General features: G+C 37.7%; 2 protein-coding genes across 9 annotated transcripts in view; one reads left to right on the top strand and one right to left on the bottom strand.

The window, feature by feature from the left end:
• shank3a (SH3 and multiple ankyrin repeat domains 3a) overlaps window positions 1–12,480 on the top strand; it is a 209,372-nt gene extending 196,892 nt beyond the window's left edge. For all 8 annotated transcript variants that reach the window (XM_067500254.1, XM_067500259.1, XM_067500257.1 and 5 more), the window contains 2 exons: window positions 4,789–4,818; window positions 6,268–12,480. In XM_067500254.1, the coding sequence (XP_067356355.1) occupies window positions 4,789–4,818; window positions 6,268–6,832 (595 nt within the window). In that variant the 3' untranslated portion in view covers window positions 6,833–12,480. The remainder of the gene's footprint in view (window positions 1–4,788; window positions 4,819–6,267) is intronic.
• A 100-nt stretch (window positions 12,481–12,580) lies between these two features.
• On the bottom strand, window positions 12,581–16,156 carry rabl2 (RAB, member of RAS oncogene family-like 2). Its single transcript, XM_067500263.1, has 8 exons — window positions 15,455–16,156; window positions 15,311–15,340; window positions 15,027–15,106; window positions 14,824–14,903; window positions 14,594–14,705; window positions 14,275–14,372; window positions 13,978–14,061; window positions 12,581–13,720 (listed from the first exon to the last, which is right to left on the bottom strand). The coding sequence occupies exons 1-8, from the start codon at window positions 15,559–15,561 to the stop codon at window positions 13,640–13,642; spliced, it is 672 nt and encodes a 223-aa protein (XP_067356364.1). The 5' UTR covers window positions 15,562–16,156; the 3' UTR covers window positions 12,581–13,639.
• Window positions 16,157–17,410: the final 1,254 nt, after the last annotated feature.

Below are 17,410 nucleotides of genomic sequence, written 5' to 3'. Positions count from 1 at the left end.
TTGGGCCCTCAGGCAGCACTGCATTAAAAACAGGCTGATTCTATACTGGACATCACTGCATGGGCTCACACTTCCAGAAATCACTGTCTGTGAACATGGTTAAGTTAAAGCTGTATCATGCAAAGAAGAAGTCATATGTGAACACTATCAAGTGACCATTTAAAACGGTCTGAGGCAAAATGGAAAACTGTTCTGTGGTCAGATGAATACAAATTTGAAATTATTTTTGGAAACCATGGACGTGGGTCCTGCAGACTAAAGAGGAGAGGGACCATCCAGCTTGTTACAAGCAGACAGTTCAAAAGCCTGCATCTCTGATGGTATGGGGGTGCATTAGTGCCTAGGACGTGGGCAGCTTACACATCTGAAAAGGCACCATCAATGCTAAAAAGTAGATAGAGGTTTTAGAGCAACATATACTCCCTTCCTGACAATGTCTCTTTTTAAGGAAAGTGCTTGAGTCCAGGTGATGATCTGGCCTGCCTGCAGTCCAGACCATTCACCGTAAGAAAGGATTTGGTGCATCTTATAAAACTAAAACTCCAGCAACAAATGCCCAGAACTGTTGAGCAGCTAGAATCCTGCATTAGACAAGAATGGGACAACATCCCTCTACTAAAACTCGAGCAACTGGTCTCTGCACTTCCCAGATGTTTACAGACAGTTGTTAAAACACAATGGTAACATAATGGTAAACATCACCCCATTCAAACCCCATTTGAGATGTGTTGCTGCCATCAAATTCAAAATGAGCTAATATTTTCCATGAAATGGTAAAATTTCAGTTTTAACCTTTGATCTTTATGTTAGTGAATAAAATATGGGTGGATGACATAGGCAAATCATTGCATTCTCTCTTCATTTACGTTTTACACACACGCATATATACACGTATGTATATACATACGTGTATATATGCGTGTGTGTGCGTATATATATATTTTTTCAATAAAAGAGCCAAAGACAAGCAAAACAATCGAGGATTATCTGAAACATAGTGGGGGGGGTCGTTATTTTTTTTGTCTGTTTCTTTTTCACACCATACTTGAACATGCAATGAAGTCCTTTATATTTCGACAGATGTGAGGACACCGAACACAGTAAACCTTGTTATAGTCCCTAGGGTAAACCCAAGTTTTTTTAATTATATTTTTTCCTAACAGCCTAATAATTAATTCCATGAAAATAACCCTTTTATTCTGTGTATTTTTCTAACGTATTTCCCTTTATATATTTTTGTTACCTTGTTTGCATCACCTGATTTCTTCACTTTTATTTACATATGTATCAGAATAGAATGAGTTTAAGAAGAGCATAAAGTATCTGGCTATGGTGCTGTGTTTTCAGTAACCTGTTTATTTTAAATATATACAGTAGTACTACAGTTGATGGTTCTGGTCTCTGGTCTAAAATGCTCCCTGTTTCCATAGTTACAGTTGTACTCCTTGGTCTTGTGTGTGAGTGTGTAGCAAAGTACATAGTATCTGTTGGCGCAAACAAGGTAACAAGGCCTAAAGGCGTGCAATTGCCTAAAGCCTCTCCTCATCTCACACACACTTTCACTATTGAGCTCTAACCCACAGTACACCAATCAGCCACATTATGCTGCCTGCTGCTTTTAATGTTGTGGTGGACACAAGTCAGTGTGGGCACTCTGAGCAGTATGCAGCAAATGGATATTACATGCAGTGTATTTTGTGCTCTGACACCTTTTGATCATGGCCTCCCTCATCTTTTTTCCAGTCTGACTCCCATCTACCTCAACATTAAAACCACCAGCGTTGTAGCTGATCAGTGTATAAACCTGCTTATACTTTTCCTTCCTGTTTCTCCTTAAATGTTTCCCAGATTCCTTATCAATAATGCATAATACATTCTTTGCAGCCATCACTGATATAAAAGATTCAGAACTGTTTTATTTCTTATCACTGCTTCATCCAATTTTAATATCAGTGATAATCTCAAAGATTCAAGGATGTATTTTTAGAAATATTTAAACATGACTAAACTATAATAGTGTGTCATGTTGAAACCATCCCTTCATGATCTTGGCATCTTAATGATGCAACAACCAGCGACTTTGTCAAAGGTCCTGAGGTGGCACATAAGCTGTCAAATAAATGTGATCCACTGTTTCGATCTGCCCAGGATTTGTCATTTGCCTGAGGTGTACATAAACCTGCCTTAGATTGGTTGTGTTATTTTTTGTTTGTTTGTTTTTTTGTTTTTGTTTTTTGCAGGTTGGATGTAACATATACCAACTCAATAATAAAAGCTGTCTTTTGGGGAGTTCCCATTGTAGTTTTACTAAGTCCTGAAATGGACACAAAATTATTTTAATCAAAATGTGCTGTCTAGGTGAGTAGTTAATATACAGAAAGTTATCTAGCTAAATATTTGAGTTTTTAGGCACTACTAGAGTCAAGTTGCTTAATTTTTTTATAATAGCCTTGGCCCACTTATTTCTTCTTCTCTTGTCATCATTTTCATTTGTGTGAATAAGAGCTGTAAGTGAAAATAGTTCCCACTACATTGCATATTAAAATTATCTAAACAATGGGAAGAGACAATCTAAGATTGACTGTCATCTCATCCAATTAAAATGAGCAGGAGGAACCAACCGTTTTCATTCATCCAAATGAAAACAATGTGCTTCACACTTTTTTGTTGATGACCATAGAGCTAATAGTTATTGTGTAATAATAATGGGACGAGGCAATGTTTTGAAATTGTTGTCTTCTACATGGGATAAAAGTATAGTTTGGTGCAGTACAAGTCTCCTGCCACCTCGTGTTACTTCAGGACATCTTGGAGGTGGGATTTTCTTCAGCAAGGTCATGTATGTATTTAGAGCAATAGTCCTTTAAATACAAAACAGTGATGTATGATTTAATGTTTTGTTTTTTAAAAGAGTTATAAGTGCCAACTTTAGTCATAGTAATCCATTATCACAGTAGTTTGGGTTAAAAGGGCAACATATCCCTTATTTAAACAATGCATCACTCAGGTGGCCACAAATGAAATTTGTTCTATAGTGACCATGCTACACTGAGCCAAGTTAGGCAATCAGTCATTGATCTGTACCACATCATCAGGATCCCTGGACAGAAAAGGTGTTCTTGGTATCAAATCATAAACCTATCATGTAACACCCAGCTCGGATTATGCTCGACCTTTTTTGAGATTATACAATCAAAGTCATCCCACCATCTCCATTCTGACAGTTGATTACACTCAGCTGTGACAAAGATGATTATGCACACCATTATTTCCCTCTCTCTGCCTCTGCTTTTGTGTCTCTTCACATAAGTATAGGCATCCCAGCACTCAAAATTGTAATGCATTGTCTGCCCCATTTAAACATCTCCAAAAACCACACATGCTGCTGTACTCTGTCTCTTGTGTATCCACCTCATTTACATGCTGCTTTATGTGCCACAGTTTTAGGTTGTTTAAAAACCTATGGGTCTCTTTTTATTTTAGTTGGGCTCTTTGGTTTTCTGTTCTCTGTTTATGTAATTGCATAACTTTGTTTTGTTTTTCAGTGATTGTGATGGCCATGGTCCCTGACTGTCTATGCTTATTGGACACTGTAGGTTTCTAAAACACTACAACAGAATAGAACATGTTACACCCTTTGTATTTTTTAGACAGCACACATAGTCAGACATCACATAAATACAGTGTAGCGCATATTACAATGATAATTAGTACTTTTGTAATACATATATTTACCGATCAGCCACAACATTAATATCACATGGTGGATTCAATATAAAAATATCCTCTGTTTTTTATTTTTAAAAACGTATATTTGCTGACAAAAACAGTAATTCACATCCTTCTTTTTTTTTTTAATTAAGTACAAAAGCATCCAGAGAAGTCAAGGGACTTGTGCCCACCTTTTGTTTGTTTTGTGCAGTGTTTGATATGTGAATGGTGTTCTCATTTCTCTCTTATGTAGCCCACTGGTCAGACCTTTGAATGCTGAAGTCTGCTCTGCTGTCTTTGTCATAATATCACATCCACACCAACACACAAAAACTCATATCTGTACTCACATCCATGCTTATGCAGTCATATACATATACTTATTACAAGCCATATTAAAGACAGCAGAGATGGCTAAAGCAGGCTATAATGCTGCGTTCAGTGCACATTAGAGGTTGGAAATCTCTGCATTCAAATTTGAATAAATAAAATAGAACAGCTGGAAGTTGGAGCACTGACTGGAACTTTGTGGCTAGTTTCAAGGAGATGCTTTGACTCAGAAACTGGTTTTAAATGTCTTAAACATAAAACTCTGGCTGTTTAAATTCAAGATTCAAGATTCAAAGAACTTTAATGATCCCGTAGGGAAATTTCCTATATTAGTTAATAGCATTGATGAAATTACAATGATACGTCAGCTAAATAGATATTATCTGTGACAGCTGTATTTCTATCTATTGTTTTTCATACATTTATGCGTGTAAGCTCTACTGATGTTGGAGATACTATATTACAGTGCCATACAGCCACAATAAGATTAATTTCTTGCACTTAGCCATATCGTTTACATTTGGCACCATGAGTCATGAAGATTGGAATTTAAAATGCTCAGCTCTGACGGTTCCCCCCCTCCAACATGCAACAAACGCAGCATAAGTCTGGTTGGCAGGCTGCATCTCATGGAGTGATGCTAACATTCTCTCCCATTGCTCTCTCTCTCTCTCTCTCTCTCTCTCTCTCTCTCTGCTCACCTTGCATGCTCCGCCCTGCTGCTCTGATCTGATTGGTCTAGAACAGACTGTGCACCCAGGAGGGCAGGACAACTGTGTAAGTGCGCATGGAGCTCATCTCATATCTGTCAGCTCCCTGTAGTCGAATCATTTTTCCAGCCTGTGCGCTGCTTAGCTCCCTTTGTTCTGATACACTGTTTAGTCTGAATTATACCCAGGTCAAAAGCTTCAGAAACACCTAGTAGATGGAAAATGCTTCGCACCTTTATGTGACACTTAATTACACGCATGAACAGAACAGACAACACTAGACAAACTCTCACCAACCACATTTAAACCTCTTTTTTTGTTGCTTTTCCATGCTTGTACAAAGCTACTCTTTCATGCTACACTTAATTAATCTAATCCATCACTCTCCTCTCCTCTGACCAAATCATTCGATCAGTAGTATACTAATAGCTAATCAGCTAATCAAAGTTATAATTGTAGTGCATCAGGAGTACAACTAAAGCCACATTTATGGAACCCGTGGTAAAGACTGGAGTGAATATTGCTGCAGTATCTGCAGCTAAAGATTTATTGCCAATTAACTGCTAGTACAGTTCTTCATCCACATGGCAGATGGTAAGACTAGGTTGGTTGGTCAATGAGATTTCCTAAATGGCAGGGTGTGTTAAATAAAGTGTCTGCTGAATGTCTGAAAGGTAAATAAATATTCATTTGATTCAAATAATCTTCAAAAACATATGCTGTCCTGTGTAGCTCCACATGGTGTTTAGCAGCAATGTCATTGTTACTTCACTTTTCTTTACACACCTAATTTTTTGCCATACATAGGCACGTTTACTATATACAGTTTCCTTATATGAAGAGCTATGTGCAACAAATGTTAAAAATTACCTAATCTGCCTAATCTGTATAGTGGTACAAGAATTTGTGTACTGTATTTGGGTATACATGTTTGTACTGTATTAATCGCATATTGACATGGAGAATAAATACTTTCAGTTTAGTCCGATCTGCTTTTTCATAGTAAAGCAATTTATCTGTTTGATAACGTATTGTGTATTAATAAAATTGTGATCCAATTCAAAGCATTTTTCAGTTTGCGGTTCACATCCCTTCAGAAGTCAAATATTTAGTTTCAACAGAAAGTAACTTTGGAATAAATCAATTAGAGAAAATGCTGCCATAAACTTCGCTGTAAAGTTAATGTAAATTATGTAAAGTAGCAATTAAGGTTCAAGGCGATGTTTTGCGATTAAGTTGTATAGTGATTTCTGTTAAAGGTTTAACAATCTTATGAACATATGCAGTTAGCACTGGTGAATGCAATTTGCTGCTCTGATCATGCTGTGATGTGAAAGCTGGGGTCTTTCTGGGACTTTCTAACTTATTAACCTGCAGCCTCAACTAACCTAACAGTAGTTAGTATCCTGTACTGTGTACCTGAAAGCTTGTTCTACGTTTCTTTACTTTCTCTTTGGTCCTGTTCCTCTGTTTCACTCCTGTAACCATCTCTGTGTCTTCTTTCTGTCTCCACCAGACTTTTCAGCAGCCTAGGCGAGCTTCACACCATTTCCCAGAGAAGTTATGGCACCACATACACAATCCGCCCCGGAAGCCGTTACCCTGTCACCCGACGCACGCCCAGCCCAGGCTCACCCGATCGGGGCGACCCTCTTGGACGATTCTCAGGCTTTGGCCTACCAACCTCGCCGACTACACCGCCACAAACCATCCTCAAATCTTCTAGCCTCAGCCTACCCCAGGAGCCTAAAGAGGTCCGCTTTGTAATGAGGAGCTCCAGTGCCCGTTCCCGCTCTTGCTCCCCTTCTCCGTCACCCTCTCATTCCCCTGGGCTAGGATCACCACTTTTAGCCCTGCGGCCCTTCCACCAAAAACCCCTCCACCTCTGGAACAAGTACGACGTCGGGGACTGGCTTGAAAGCATCAATCTTGGGGAGCACAGAGCAGGCTTTCAGGAACATGAGATTGAAGGCTCTCACCTCCCAGCTCTAACCAAGGAAGATTTTGCAGAACTAGGAGTGACACGAGTTGGACACCGCATGAACATTGAGCGAGCACTAAAACAGCTGCTAGAGAGCTGACCCATGCACTGAGACACAGCAATGGCTGGAGAGAAAGGTGAAGATGGAACAGGCGAGAAGTTGATTTGATGAAAATAAACCTAGGGACCGCTCCTCTTTTACTCTGGCTGTGTTTATGTTCTGCATTACAAATGTTTACTTGTGTTCTGCATTAACACCCTGCAATTGGCACTGCACTGAAAAGGAGGACAATACTTTTGTCCTCTTTTACTCGGCACTCAGTGTCTGCCCAGCTCCATGCCTGCAGCCAATTAGATTAGAGCTCAAGATGAGCTCTGTATTTTTTTTTTTTTTTTTTTGCTGAGGAGAAGCTCCAATTAAAGCATTTGATTTGGGAAACCTTCGGTTGTTCCCTTAGTAACACCCACACTCTCTCTCTCTTTTCTCTCCTCTCTACCTCTATCCCTCCATCTATTCGGCCTCTGAAAGCCTTTTGCAGTTTGAGTAAAGGAGGAGGAGAAAAAACATTTGTTCCTAACAGAAAGCTCAGTTGCCTTTCAAAATCTTTATATAGCGATCATCATCAATAATGATGAAGACATGACTATGGACATAGCGAACACAGCTCTGAAAAGGTGTGTCTTCACTATACCTGCTGTTGTTTTTAAACCGAAGACTTTAGAGCCTAGAGGTGAAGCTCCACACAGTAAACCATGGGAGAAAGCCCCTCTGCCTTGGTACCCAGACTGTGCTATCTATTATATTTGGAGAATGTTTAACCAACACTCGTGGCTTTTTTCACAATCATTTTTTGGTTTTCCAAAGGGAATATTATATATATAGGTATTATATAATATGATATATGTATCTAAATATAGCTTTCAGAAGAAAAGAAAATGTTGCAAAGACAAAATGTAAAAAATTAATCTGCGCCTGTTTTTTTGTTTTTAGTATAGATGGCAGAAAGAATCTTTAAATTTATTCCGCCAATAGTTTACTCATTTCTACCAATTATATACATATATCTAAATATATATATACATATATATATATAGGTATATATATGTATATATATACCTATATATATTTGACAGAAAAAAGTATATAGATATGAAATTTAAATTTTTGTCATAGGTATACATACTTTCCTTATGGTCACCCTTTCTTGAACCGTAGCATGACAAGTTGCATCATGTCTTGACCAGATAGTTTGTTGTTTGTTTTTATTTTCTTACAGTCTTCCTTCATACTAAAGGGCATCCCATAATGTGAGGTTGAGACCTTAGTTGAAACCCATCCCTACTGCTTCAGATACAGATCTCCTGTGTCTGGGTTATCCACCTAATAAGACAGTTAGTCAGTAAAAGGGGCTCTTCATCTGATGCCTGTTAATCACTCAGGGATGGAAGTTTGGGGCACTAGCATGGAGAAGCTGTTTTAGTAGTTATCCATTTAAATTCTTACATGTAAGGACATTTTAACACCACCAAATATTACAAAGCTAGTAAAAATTTCCATCCCTGTGACACCTAAGTCACAAGGTATGGAATAGGGAAAGAAGGTGAGGACAAGGACAGGCCGGGATGTTTCTCATCACCAGTAAAAAGGAAAGGACCACTGGAGTGCCAGATAGCAGAAATGGCATTGAGATGTCTCTTTCCCTGCAGAAGGAATGTACTGTTAAGTTCCAGGTGTGTAAATGTGGCCTGCTTGAGCAGCTCTAAAACAAATATCTGTTTTTAAGGATTACAGCCGCCAAAACTTGTCATACAAGGGCTTAAATGAGCTCCATACAGTACGTGTCCTTCTGAAATGCCACTGCACAAAATGTGTTTTTAGTTTTATCAGGCTGTGGGGATGGGAAAACCTCTGGAAGGTCTTAAAGAAAATTCAGTATTTTACAACCTGGCAGTGTCTTGCAGTGTTGCTGCTTGCCTTTATCTCTACAATTTACTTAATGAGTAAAATATTATCTTAAACGGTGACAGCCAGAACTCTTAAAATAAGACCCAGGTTGTAAAATAGAAACATGACTGGATTTTCCTTTAACAATACAAAATCTACAATTGTACTCAAGAGTAGCTTCTGCTGGCAGTGAGAACCAGTGAGTTTTATTCACACAACAAAACCACATTTCATCCTGAAATCGGACAATAGGCTCTTTAATCTGTTTTACCGCTAAAAACCTCCATACATCAGCAGCATCTGGTCAGTATGCCTAGGCAGTTTCACTTGGCAAGAGGTTGTATGCATTTCTTTTCTTTTTTTCCTAGCAGTTTGTAAAGGCGGGTGGTGAATATAATATTGTATCTGGGTTGTAGGAATAGCACTCACTGCCTCACTGTGACCTCACTGATTATTTTACTTTTGACTTCAGTGTTATGTCTTCAGACTAATTTGGATTTTTTTGTGTTTATAATTTTCATTTGTTTGTTTTGGTTTGATTTTTGCCCTCAGACACTGCGGGTAGATTTTGTAGCGTGTGGAACATGATACTTAAATCTTTCACTCATTTAAAGTTTAGAATGACAGAAAAAAAGACAGAAAGAACTAATATCCTGTTCATTCTAAATGTACTTACACTTGTAAAATGAACAAACTACAAATATTTGCTTTTTTTAAAATCACAAGCAATGTATATATGATAGATTTCATATAAATTTTTGAAAAACAAAAAGTATATAGATCTATATATGAATGTTTGGCATATATGCATAGTTAACCACCTATGGGAAAGGTGAGCAGATTTTATTCTTTCTATGAACTCTTGAACTTTTGAACTCTGAACTATGAACTAGGGGATGATTTGCACAAAACAAGGTGACAAGGTGCTAACATAAAAGCCACCCATCGTCCAAGCGCATGTGTGCATCTAGATTCCCCGAATTTCTGTGTGTGGTCGCTCCTCTTCACCGTGTGTTCGACTGTGTGTATGTATGCAAATGCTTGTTTGCATTTTGTGTGTATTTGTTTGGGAGATAAATTATGAGAATGCATGATTGATTGATAGTTAGGATTTACATACATCCACAATAGCCTTACTGTGTTACATTAGAGATTCCCGGCAGTGGCTGTGTCTCACACACACACACGCACACACACGCACACAAACACACACAAACAGAAATGCACATATACATACATCTTCAATTCCAGATTTAACATTGTTCCGCTTTCTTGTACCAACTAAGAACTTGTTGAGTGCCCTGCCCAAGAGGGAGAGACAGAGAGAGGTTTCCACAGTCGAGTGATCAAAATCATCTTCACATTTTATATCAGAAGAAAAATACAACTCACCTTGCAACTGTGTAGGTACAGCTTATCAGCAGTGTCACTGTTTTGTACACTTATTCCAAGATGGCATTTGTGCTCCCTACCCTCCACACTGTCTGGCAGCACTCCTTTTTCCTTTTTCAGACCTCCAGTTTCTGAGTTTTGGATATGCTATGTGAGAGAACTAAGTGAGGAACAAATAACACAAAAGAAAAATGTGCCAAAAAACAAGTCAATTTTAAACTGTATATTTTTGTCTTTGCTTTAGGACTATCTTAGTTGCAGCATTCGTGAGCTGTTAGACTCAATAATATGGTGCCATCTCCTGGAAATCTTGAGAACTACAGACATTTGTTAGATCCTTCTGTAAAAATAATACTGGACTCGCAATGACTGATAAAACAATCATTATTATTTTCTGAAGAAGTAAAATACATATATGTACAGTGGTGCTTGAAAGTTTGCGAACCTTATAATCTTCTCTATTTATGCATAGATATGACCTGAAATGGGATCTGATTTTAATGCAAGTCTTAAAAACTATATTAAGGGAACCCAACTGAACAAACAATACAATAACATTAAACTTATTTGCTTCATTGTGTAAATTATCGAGTCTTAAATATTTGTGTGTGAACAAAGTGAACTCGTGCATTCAATAACTGAGGTGGACCCCCCTTTTTTTGCAGCAATAACTTCCACTGAACATTTCTGCAGTTTATCAGCCCTGAACATCAGCTTAGAGGGATTTCAGCTCATTCCTCCTTACAGAACAGCTTCAACTCAGGGATGTTGGTTGGCTTCCTTGCATTATGTGCAGCAAAGCAGACCCGAATCATGATACTGCCACCACCATGTTTCACAGATGGGATCAGGTTCTTAAGCTGGAATGTAGCCTTTGGTTGTTGCCAAACATCATTCTTCTCATTCAAGCAAAAAAGTTCTACTTTGGTCTCATGTGTCCACAGAACATTAATCCAACAGCTTTCTGGCTTAGCAACATGGTCTTGAAAAAACTGTAGATAGGCAGCAATGTCCTTTTTGGAGAGTAGGTGCTTTCCCTTTGCAACTTTGCCATGCACACCATGGTTTGTCAACATTGTCCTGATGGTGGACTCATGAATTAAGTATTAACCACTACAGGAAAAGCATTTCATTTCCTGGGCATTAACCTGCAGTTCCTTAAAGATCTCTTGGGCTGACACACTTCGATCTTATTGTGATCTTTGTCGACCACTCCAGAGGAGGGTGGAGATAAATGTTTGTACATTCATTTGTACATGTGTACACAATCTGCATAACAGTCAACAAGTCTAAATTCTTTAGAAACTGTTTCGTAACTCTTTCTAGCTTGGTGACCATCTTCATCAAAAGTCTTAGGAAATCTTAATTCAAGCCATGAACACACCACTGCAAAGCTGTGTTGTCAAGATCAGACAGATTTCTCTTCATTAAACAAGGCAGAACCTCCCCGACCTGATTTAAACACCTGCCTATCTTTCCCTTTCACATTTAATTAGATACCCAAAGGTTCAAATACTTTTTACACAAATATTTAAGACCGAATCACAATAAATAAATGAATAAGTGTAACTTTTTGTCAGATTTGCTTAACCTGGTGCTCCTTTTTAAGCGTTAAAATTTGCATTAAAATCTGATCACACTTTTGATCCTGTTGTTACAGAAATTGAGAAATTTCAAAAGTGTCCAAAACATTCAAGTGTCACTGTGGTATATATACAAAGGTATATCACAATTACATGATTTTACTGTGATTAAGGTTATTACCCAGCTTGGCTTACTGTTCCAATATAGATACAACTAACAGCTTAAACACAAAGACAGTCTGGACTCAAACAGACTGGCCTGGTGAGAAGAAATAATGCTGTAGTGAATACCTGCTTGGTTTGTTGTGTAATTTTACCATAAATACAGATGCAAAATGCGCAACGTGTAACAGACCTACACATCAATAGGTCATATAAGTTCACTGAAGAATTATCTTTGTCCTATTTTCTAATCAACAAAGCACAATCTACATAGTATAGTGGGAGCGGTGTAACCTTTTTAAAAATCTGCTGGGGTCAGGTCACCCACTGAAACCAGTGATCTTATCAATAGGGTTTTTCTTTTATTGTTGGTTTTCTCCTTGTTTGCACTGTGAAGTTTAGAACGGTGGACGTATCACTGCAATGCCTCAGCCTTGTCTCACAGGTAAACTTCACCTTCTCAGCATCTGATGAGCAGGCAAATCCTCCACAGTTAACTCTCCTGGCGACTACTGGATGCTTATAGCATTTGAATCTCCCTTCCATTTAGTACGTGACAACCTAGGTTGAAATATAAGTAACTTGGAAGCTAAACCTAGTATTCCTACAGTTAGGGTGATAGTGAAGGCTGAGGCAAGATCTGAGATGTTGCCCAGGATATCTCCACCACAGAGATATATGTTTGTTATATTATGTAATAACTTTATAATTAAAACACGAACTGTGGTGTGAATTCTTGCTCCTGCTAGTCGAGTATATCTCAGTGTTAAAATTGTTACAGTGTGATTTATTGGGAGTAAATGCCAAACAAAGCAATTCTATGTACAACATAATCACTATAGAAATAACTGAATTATGCTCTTTCTGAGGCTTCTGCCAGGAAACAGATTTAAAGTTCTTCATGGCAACATTTCTGCTAACATGACTAAATGTGCAAAAAAAATACCTCAAATGAATAATGAAGGACACATGAGTATAACAGCACTGATGTCTACTCATATGCATGTATGACTAGTGTAAGTATTTTATAAAATGATCATGTGTAGTTTACTATACTCTTGTGCTTGCTGCTGCATCACACAGCAAGTTAGAAAGAGATTTAACAATTTGGTTACATGGTACATTAAGTTTTCATTTAAAGGGTGCTGAAAAACAGATTTTACATAATAAAATTAATGCAACAAAACCAGCCAACAGATGCAACTGCCCGCTGGCACTGCACACAAGATTTCACAAACATCGGGAACAGCAGCAAATACATTTCATAATCACATGTTCTCTTTGCTCTGTGTGAGTTAGTTTTCAATGTTTTACATTCCTATTACATGTCAAAATAATTGGTTTTCACGCCTAAGCAAATGTTCAGCCTTACTGCAGGATCTTCTAGAAATAAAACATTACAAGAATCAATAATGCAACAATAATTAACACCACCAGGTGTATTTAATGTGGCTGATCAGTTTAGATATTGTTAAGAGTATGAGTGACAATACTAAAATAGCAGCTAAATGAATTGGGTAAACAATATATTTTCCTCATTATTCCACCAGGTTTATTTCCCTGTCACTGACTGGGTAGAGGACAGTGACATTATAGCTGACTAAAAGCTTATCAGCCATTCCCCAGTAAAAGAGTAACAAGCTAATAGTATAAAAGCACACGACCAAAATGACAAAGACAAACAATATTCCTGTTGTTTGTCTGTTATCTGTCACAGAATATCTGTTATCTCAGACATTTGATTTAAAACAATCTATTCACAGCATCAACTTCAGAGGTGGACAAATAATCTACGAGATGACAGGAGGGTGTGTCTAAAAGCGTGTCAGACCGTCTCAGGAGACTCGGCTTTCAGTCCATCCTCATCTGCTACTGAATTATCCTCCTTCTTCTCCAGGTCAAAGTTCTACAAGAGGAATGTGAGAAAATCTCATCAATACAAACGCGTTTTAGCTCAGACAACTAATTTCAGCATCAAAGTACATGCCGTTGCCAGATTATGTAAGTAATAATTCAAATAATGCAGACTATATACAAGAATGTAAACATAATCTATTTACAAAACAAGAATTGCAAAGTGAAAAATTATTATGTAGTTTCTAAGAGGAAGTATTGCACAAGACATTTTGTTCAGACATTCACGTCTGTGAATAGACCTTGTACCTCTAATTCTTGCATTACTTCATCCATGAAGTCACTGGGGTTTTGCTTGTAGTCCACTGCTCGCTTGATCATTTCTCTAAACATCTGTTGTGACAGTAACAGTCACAGTCAAAGAGATTTTAATGAAATATAGTCTGAAATAATCTGATACTTTGACTTACAAAAGAAGATATCTCACTACTATTGTAACCTCACAACCTAATATTAAATTCTATATTAACTACTAATGAGCTGAAAATGCATGAACTTCTGGAACACTGACATTGATACTACAGGAGAAACAACAAATGTTCAAACCTTAACTACATTAGTTCCATCAGCCGCAGATACAAAGTAAAATGGGAGTCCATGCTTCTTCCCAAAGTTAAAGCTTCTCTGTGTCACCTTTAAATCAGCTGCAGATAAGGAAAATCAAATATCTATAATTCTAGGGTTATTGCTGATTGTCAAATAGAGGCCAATAAATAAATATATACAAAATATATATATAAATAAAAACAACCAGAAATGCAAACCACACACAGTTTATTTTATTGTGCTGTGAAAATAATGTAAAATTAAATTAATATAAAAACTTTATATTTAGCTTTACGTGCAGTGTCACAACCAAACTCACCATCAATTTTGTTGGCAACCACACAACAGGGTATCTCTGGTCTATACTCTCTCAGCTCCTTATACCAGTTGACCAAGTTCTTATATGTGATCTTTCTTTGAACATCAAAAACCTTAACGAGAAATTAATAGAAAACCGATCAGGCTGCTTTATAATTCCACAGGGTTTAAATTATTTGCGAAAGGCACTAGTCTTTAAACGGTTTTGAAATCATCTTGAGTAGGTCTTACCATGATGCACGCATGTGCTGTGTGGTAGTATGAGGGATGCATGTTCTGAAACCTCTCCTGACCAGCAGTGTCCCAGAAATCTGCATATAAAAACATAAACATCCCTGCAGAAGCAATGCAAGTCTGACCGTGGCTGATGCATCTGATTTAATTGTGATTTTCAATTAGGTAAAATCAATTAGGGCAAAAAGCAATATGCTTACCGACTGCTACTGTCTTGTTTCCTACATTAGCTGTGTGTTTGTAGAGAGTCAAAGCATAGGTTGAAGACTGCTGGGGACGACTACAAATAAATTTAAGGATCTTAACTCCTTACTAGAAATGATATGCTCTAATGCCGTGTAGTTGTTTAAGCTGTTTGAGATTCAGCAGCACAGTCCCTTGGCGAAAGTGGATGTAATGGCTCTGGTTGGATATCATAATGTAAATTATATTAACTCACACAAACATTGTTTCACTTTGAACTTAGAAAGTTGCTAAAGGATACAACTCGTCCATGAGAAACCTTTCCATTAACCTATGAGAAAGAAAAACAGAAGTCCAATGTTACACACGTGAAAAGATTATACACTGAAGAAAGTTTTTTTTTTAAATCATGAAAAAAACCTATTTCGTTTATGTTAATACTCACTTAGATTTGCCGACTGCGCTGTCTCCCAGACAGATGATCTTCACTTGTTCGTCAGCATCGTATTTCTTTAGATCCAGTTCAGGGATGCTGCCAACTTCGTCGGCCATTTTCCACGTGTTTATTATTTTAATTATGATAGTTGTTTCAGTCGAATCTAAATACCTGAAACATCATCTAAGCCCCTAAAGGTGCTAGCAGCGGACGGCTAGCTAGTTGATAACGAGAGTCACAGTAAGTGTTGGGTTAGCTAGCGTGCCATTAGTTACATTAGCTGAGGCTTAGATCGATTGGTTCGGCACGATCCCTCATTTCACACTAACAAAACGGAAGTCAGTCTAAACAGAGAGTACTTAGGACACGGAGATCATCGCGGATTACATTTGCCTTTTTAAACTCTCCTGTGGACACTGCCGTATCTCCATGTAAAACGACAGCTAACAATTAGTTGAAATAGCAGCTAGCGCCGCGACCTGGCCGTTGGTACCATTTTTAGACCTGGGTACGTATCTAAATATCATGAATATCATATGGGTATAAGACAACAAAAAGTTAGACGATTTACTTTGCTAATCTAGAAATCCACATATAATCCTTTTGTAGCTGTTGCATGATGCCCCCAATGGTTTTCGTTTCTATGCAACGAGGACGCCAGAAGGACCTCTCTATTCCGTTTCTGGCCGTCCTTAATGATGCCTGTGAAAAATGCTCTCCGATTTTCAACGATTTAGGGTTATGTTTTTTGTTTGTTTGTTTGTTTAGTACAGAAAACTCTTTTGTTGTAATCTTTTCGCACATAAAACGTTATACAATAGTTTTGGAATATTTCACCAACCATGTAATCTAAATGCTGGAGCATTCACAGTAATAATATTCTGATCTTTTTTATTATTATTATTATTATTATTATTATTATTATTATTATTATTATTATTATTATTATTATTATTATTATTATTATTATTATACTTCATCTGATTTATGTGTTCTGTATGTTTTTTAGTACCTAACTATTCCATTCAGCTTTTTAATATCTTACATACTTTTTTTTTAAATATTCAGCTTTTTTCAGCAATTTGTTCTCATTCAGCTCGACTTCAGCTTTGACCGAAAACAGGGACATGATAGCTGCCACTTAATCTGGGTCAGTTGTCAATTCATCAGCCATCTCATTGTGCCCCAGAAATCTTACTGACCTCCGCATAAAATGGCATTTCATGGGGGCAAGTTTCAGATTGTGAACTCTGAGCCTTTAGAAGACCATTTCCAATTGCTCCACTGGTAAGTCTTCTGTGGGGGCAAACAGCACAATGTCATCCAGGTAGCATATCAAACTTAGAAAGTTCTGGTCACCTAAGATGTCTAACATCATTCTCATAAATCTCACCGGACTATTGCACAGTCCTTGTGACATGTAGTTATATTCATATAGTCAAAACAGTGATGTGAAAGCTGTGTACTTTCTGTCCTTTTCACCGATCTCCACATTATAGTACCCAGACGTGAGATCCATGGTAGAAAAAAGGACATTACCGCGCAAAGCAGTGAGGGCATCAGATAGATGAGGAAGTAGATGTGAATCTTTGATGGTTCGGGCATTGACCCACAGGAAATCATTGCAGATTCTCACATCACCCAATTTCTTTCACACTAACAGCAAGGGAGATGCAAATTCACTGCTGGATTTCCTTATGATTTCTTTTTCCTCCATTTCATCCAACACTTTGCTGAGCTTTTGATACTGAGTGGGCGTAATGCATCTGCACGGCTACCAAATTAAACAACCCAGATCTGATAGAGGTAAGCTTTTCCACAATCCAACTTTACCTGGAAAAGATTGGACTGGAATTCAGTAACAAGGCTGACTAACTTCTGTTTACCAGCGGATGATACTTCACAACAGTCAACGTCTATATCAGACAACCTCAAGTCAAATAGCACCCAGTGGAGCTGATCAAC

Source organism: Channa argus, chromosome 4 (assembly GCF_033026475.1).
Source record: "Channa argus isolate prfri chromosome 4, Channa argus male v1.0, whole genome shotgun sequence".
Lineage (NCBI taxonomy): Eukaryota > Metazoa > Chordata > Actinopteri > Anabantiformes > Channidae > Channa > Channa argus.
This window is presented reverse-complemented; position numbering and strand designations above follow the sequence as displayed.

What these genes read in the sequence shown, in the direction of transcription:
- rabl2 (XM_067500263.1), bottom strand. Translation starts at nt 15,561, where the DNA reads ATGGCCGACGAAGTTGGCAGCATCCCTGAACTGGATCTAAAGAAATAC. An exon ending in AGCGCAGTCGGCAAATCTAA is followed by an intron (nt 15,341 to 15,454) that starts GTGAGTATTAAC and finishes TCTTTCTCATAG; the next exon opens with GTTAATGGAAAGGTTTCTCA. An exon ending in ATGGAACTAATGTAGTTAAG is followed by an intron (nt 14,062 to 14,274) that starts GTTTGAACATTT and finishes CTGTCACAACAG; the next exon opens with ATGTTTAGAGAAATGATCAA.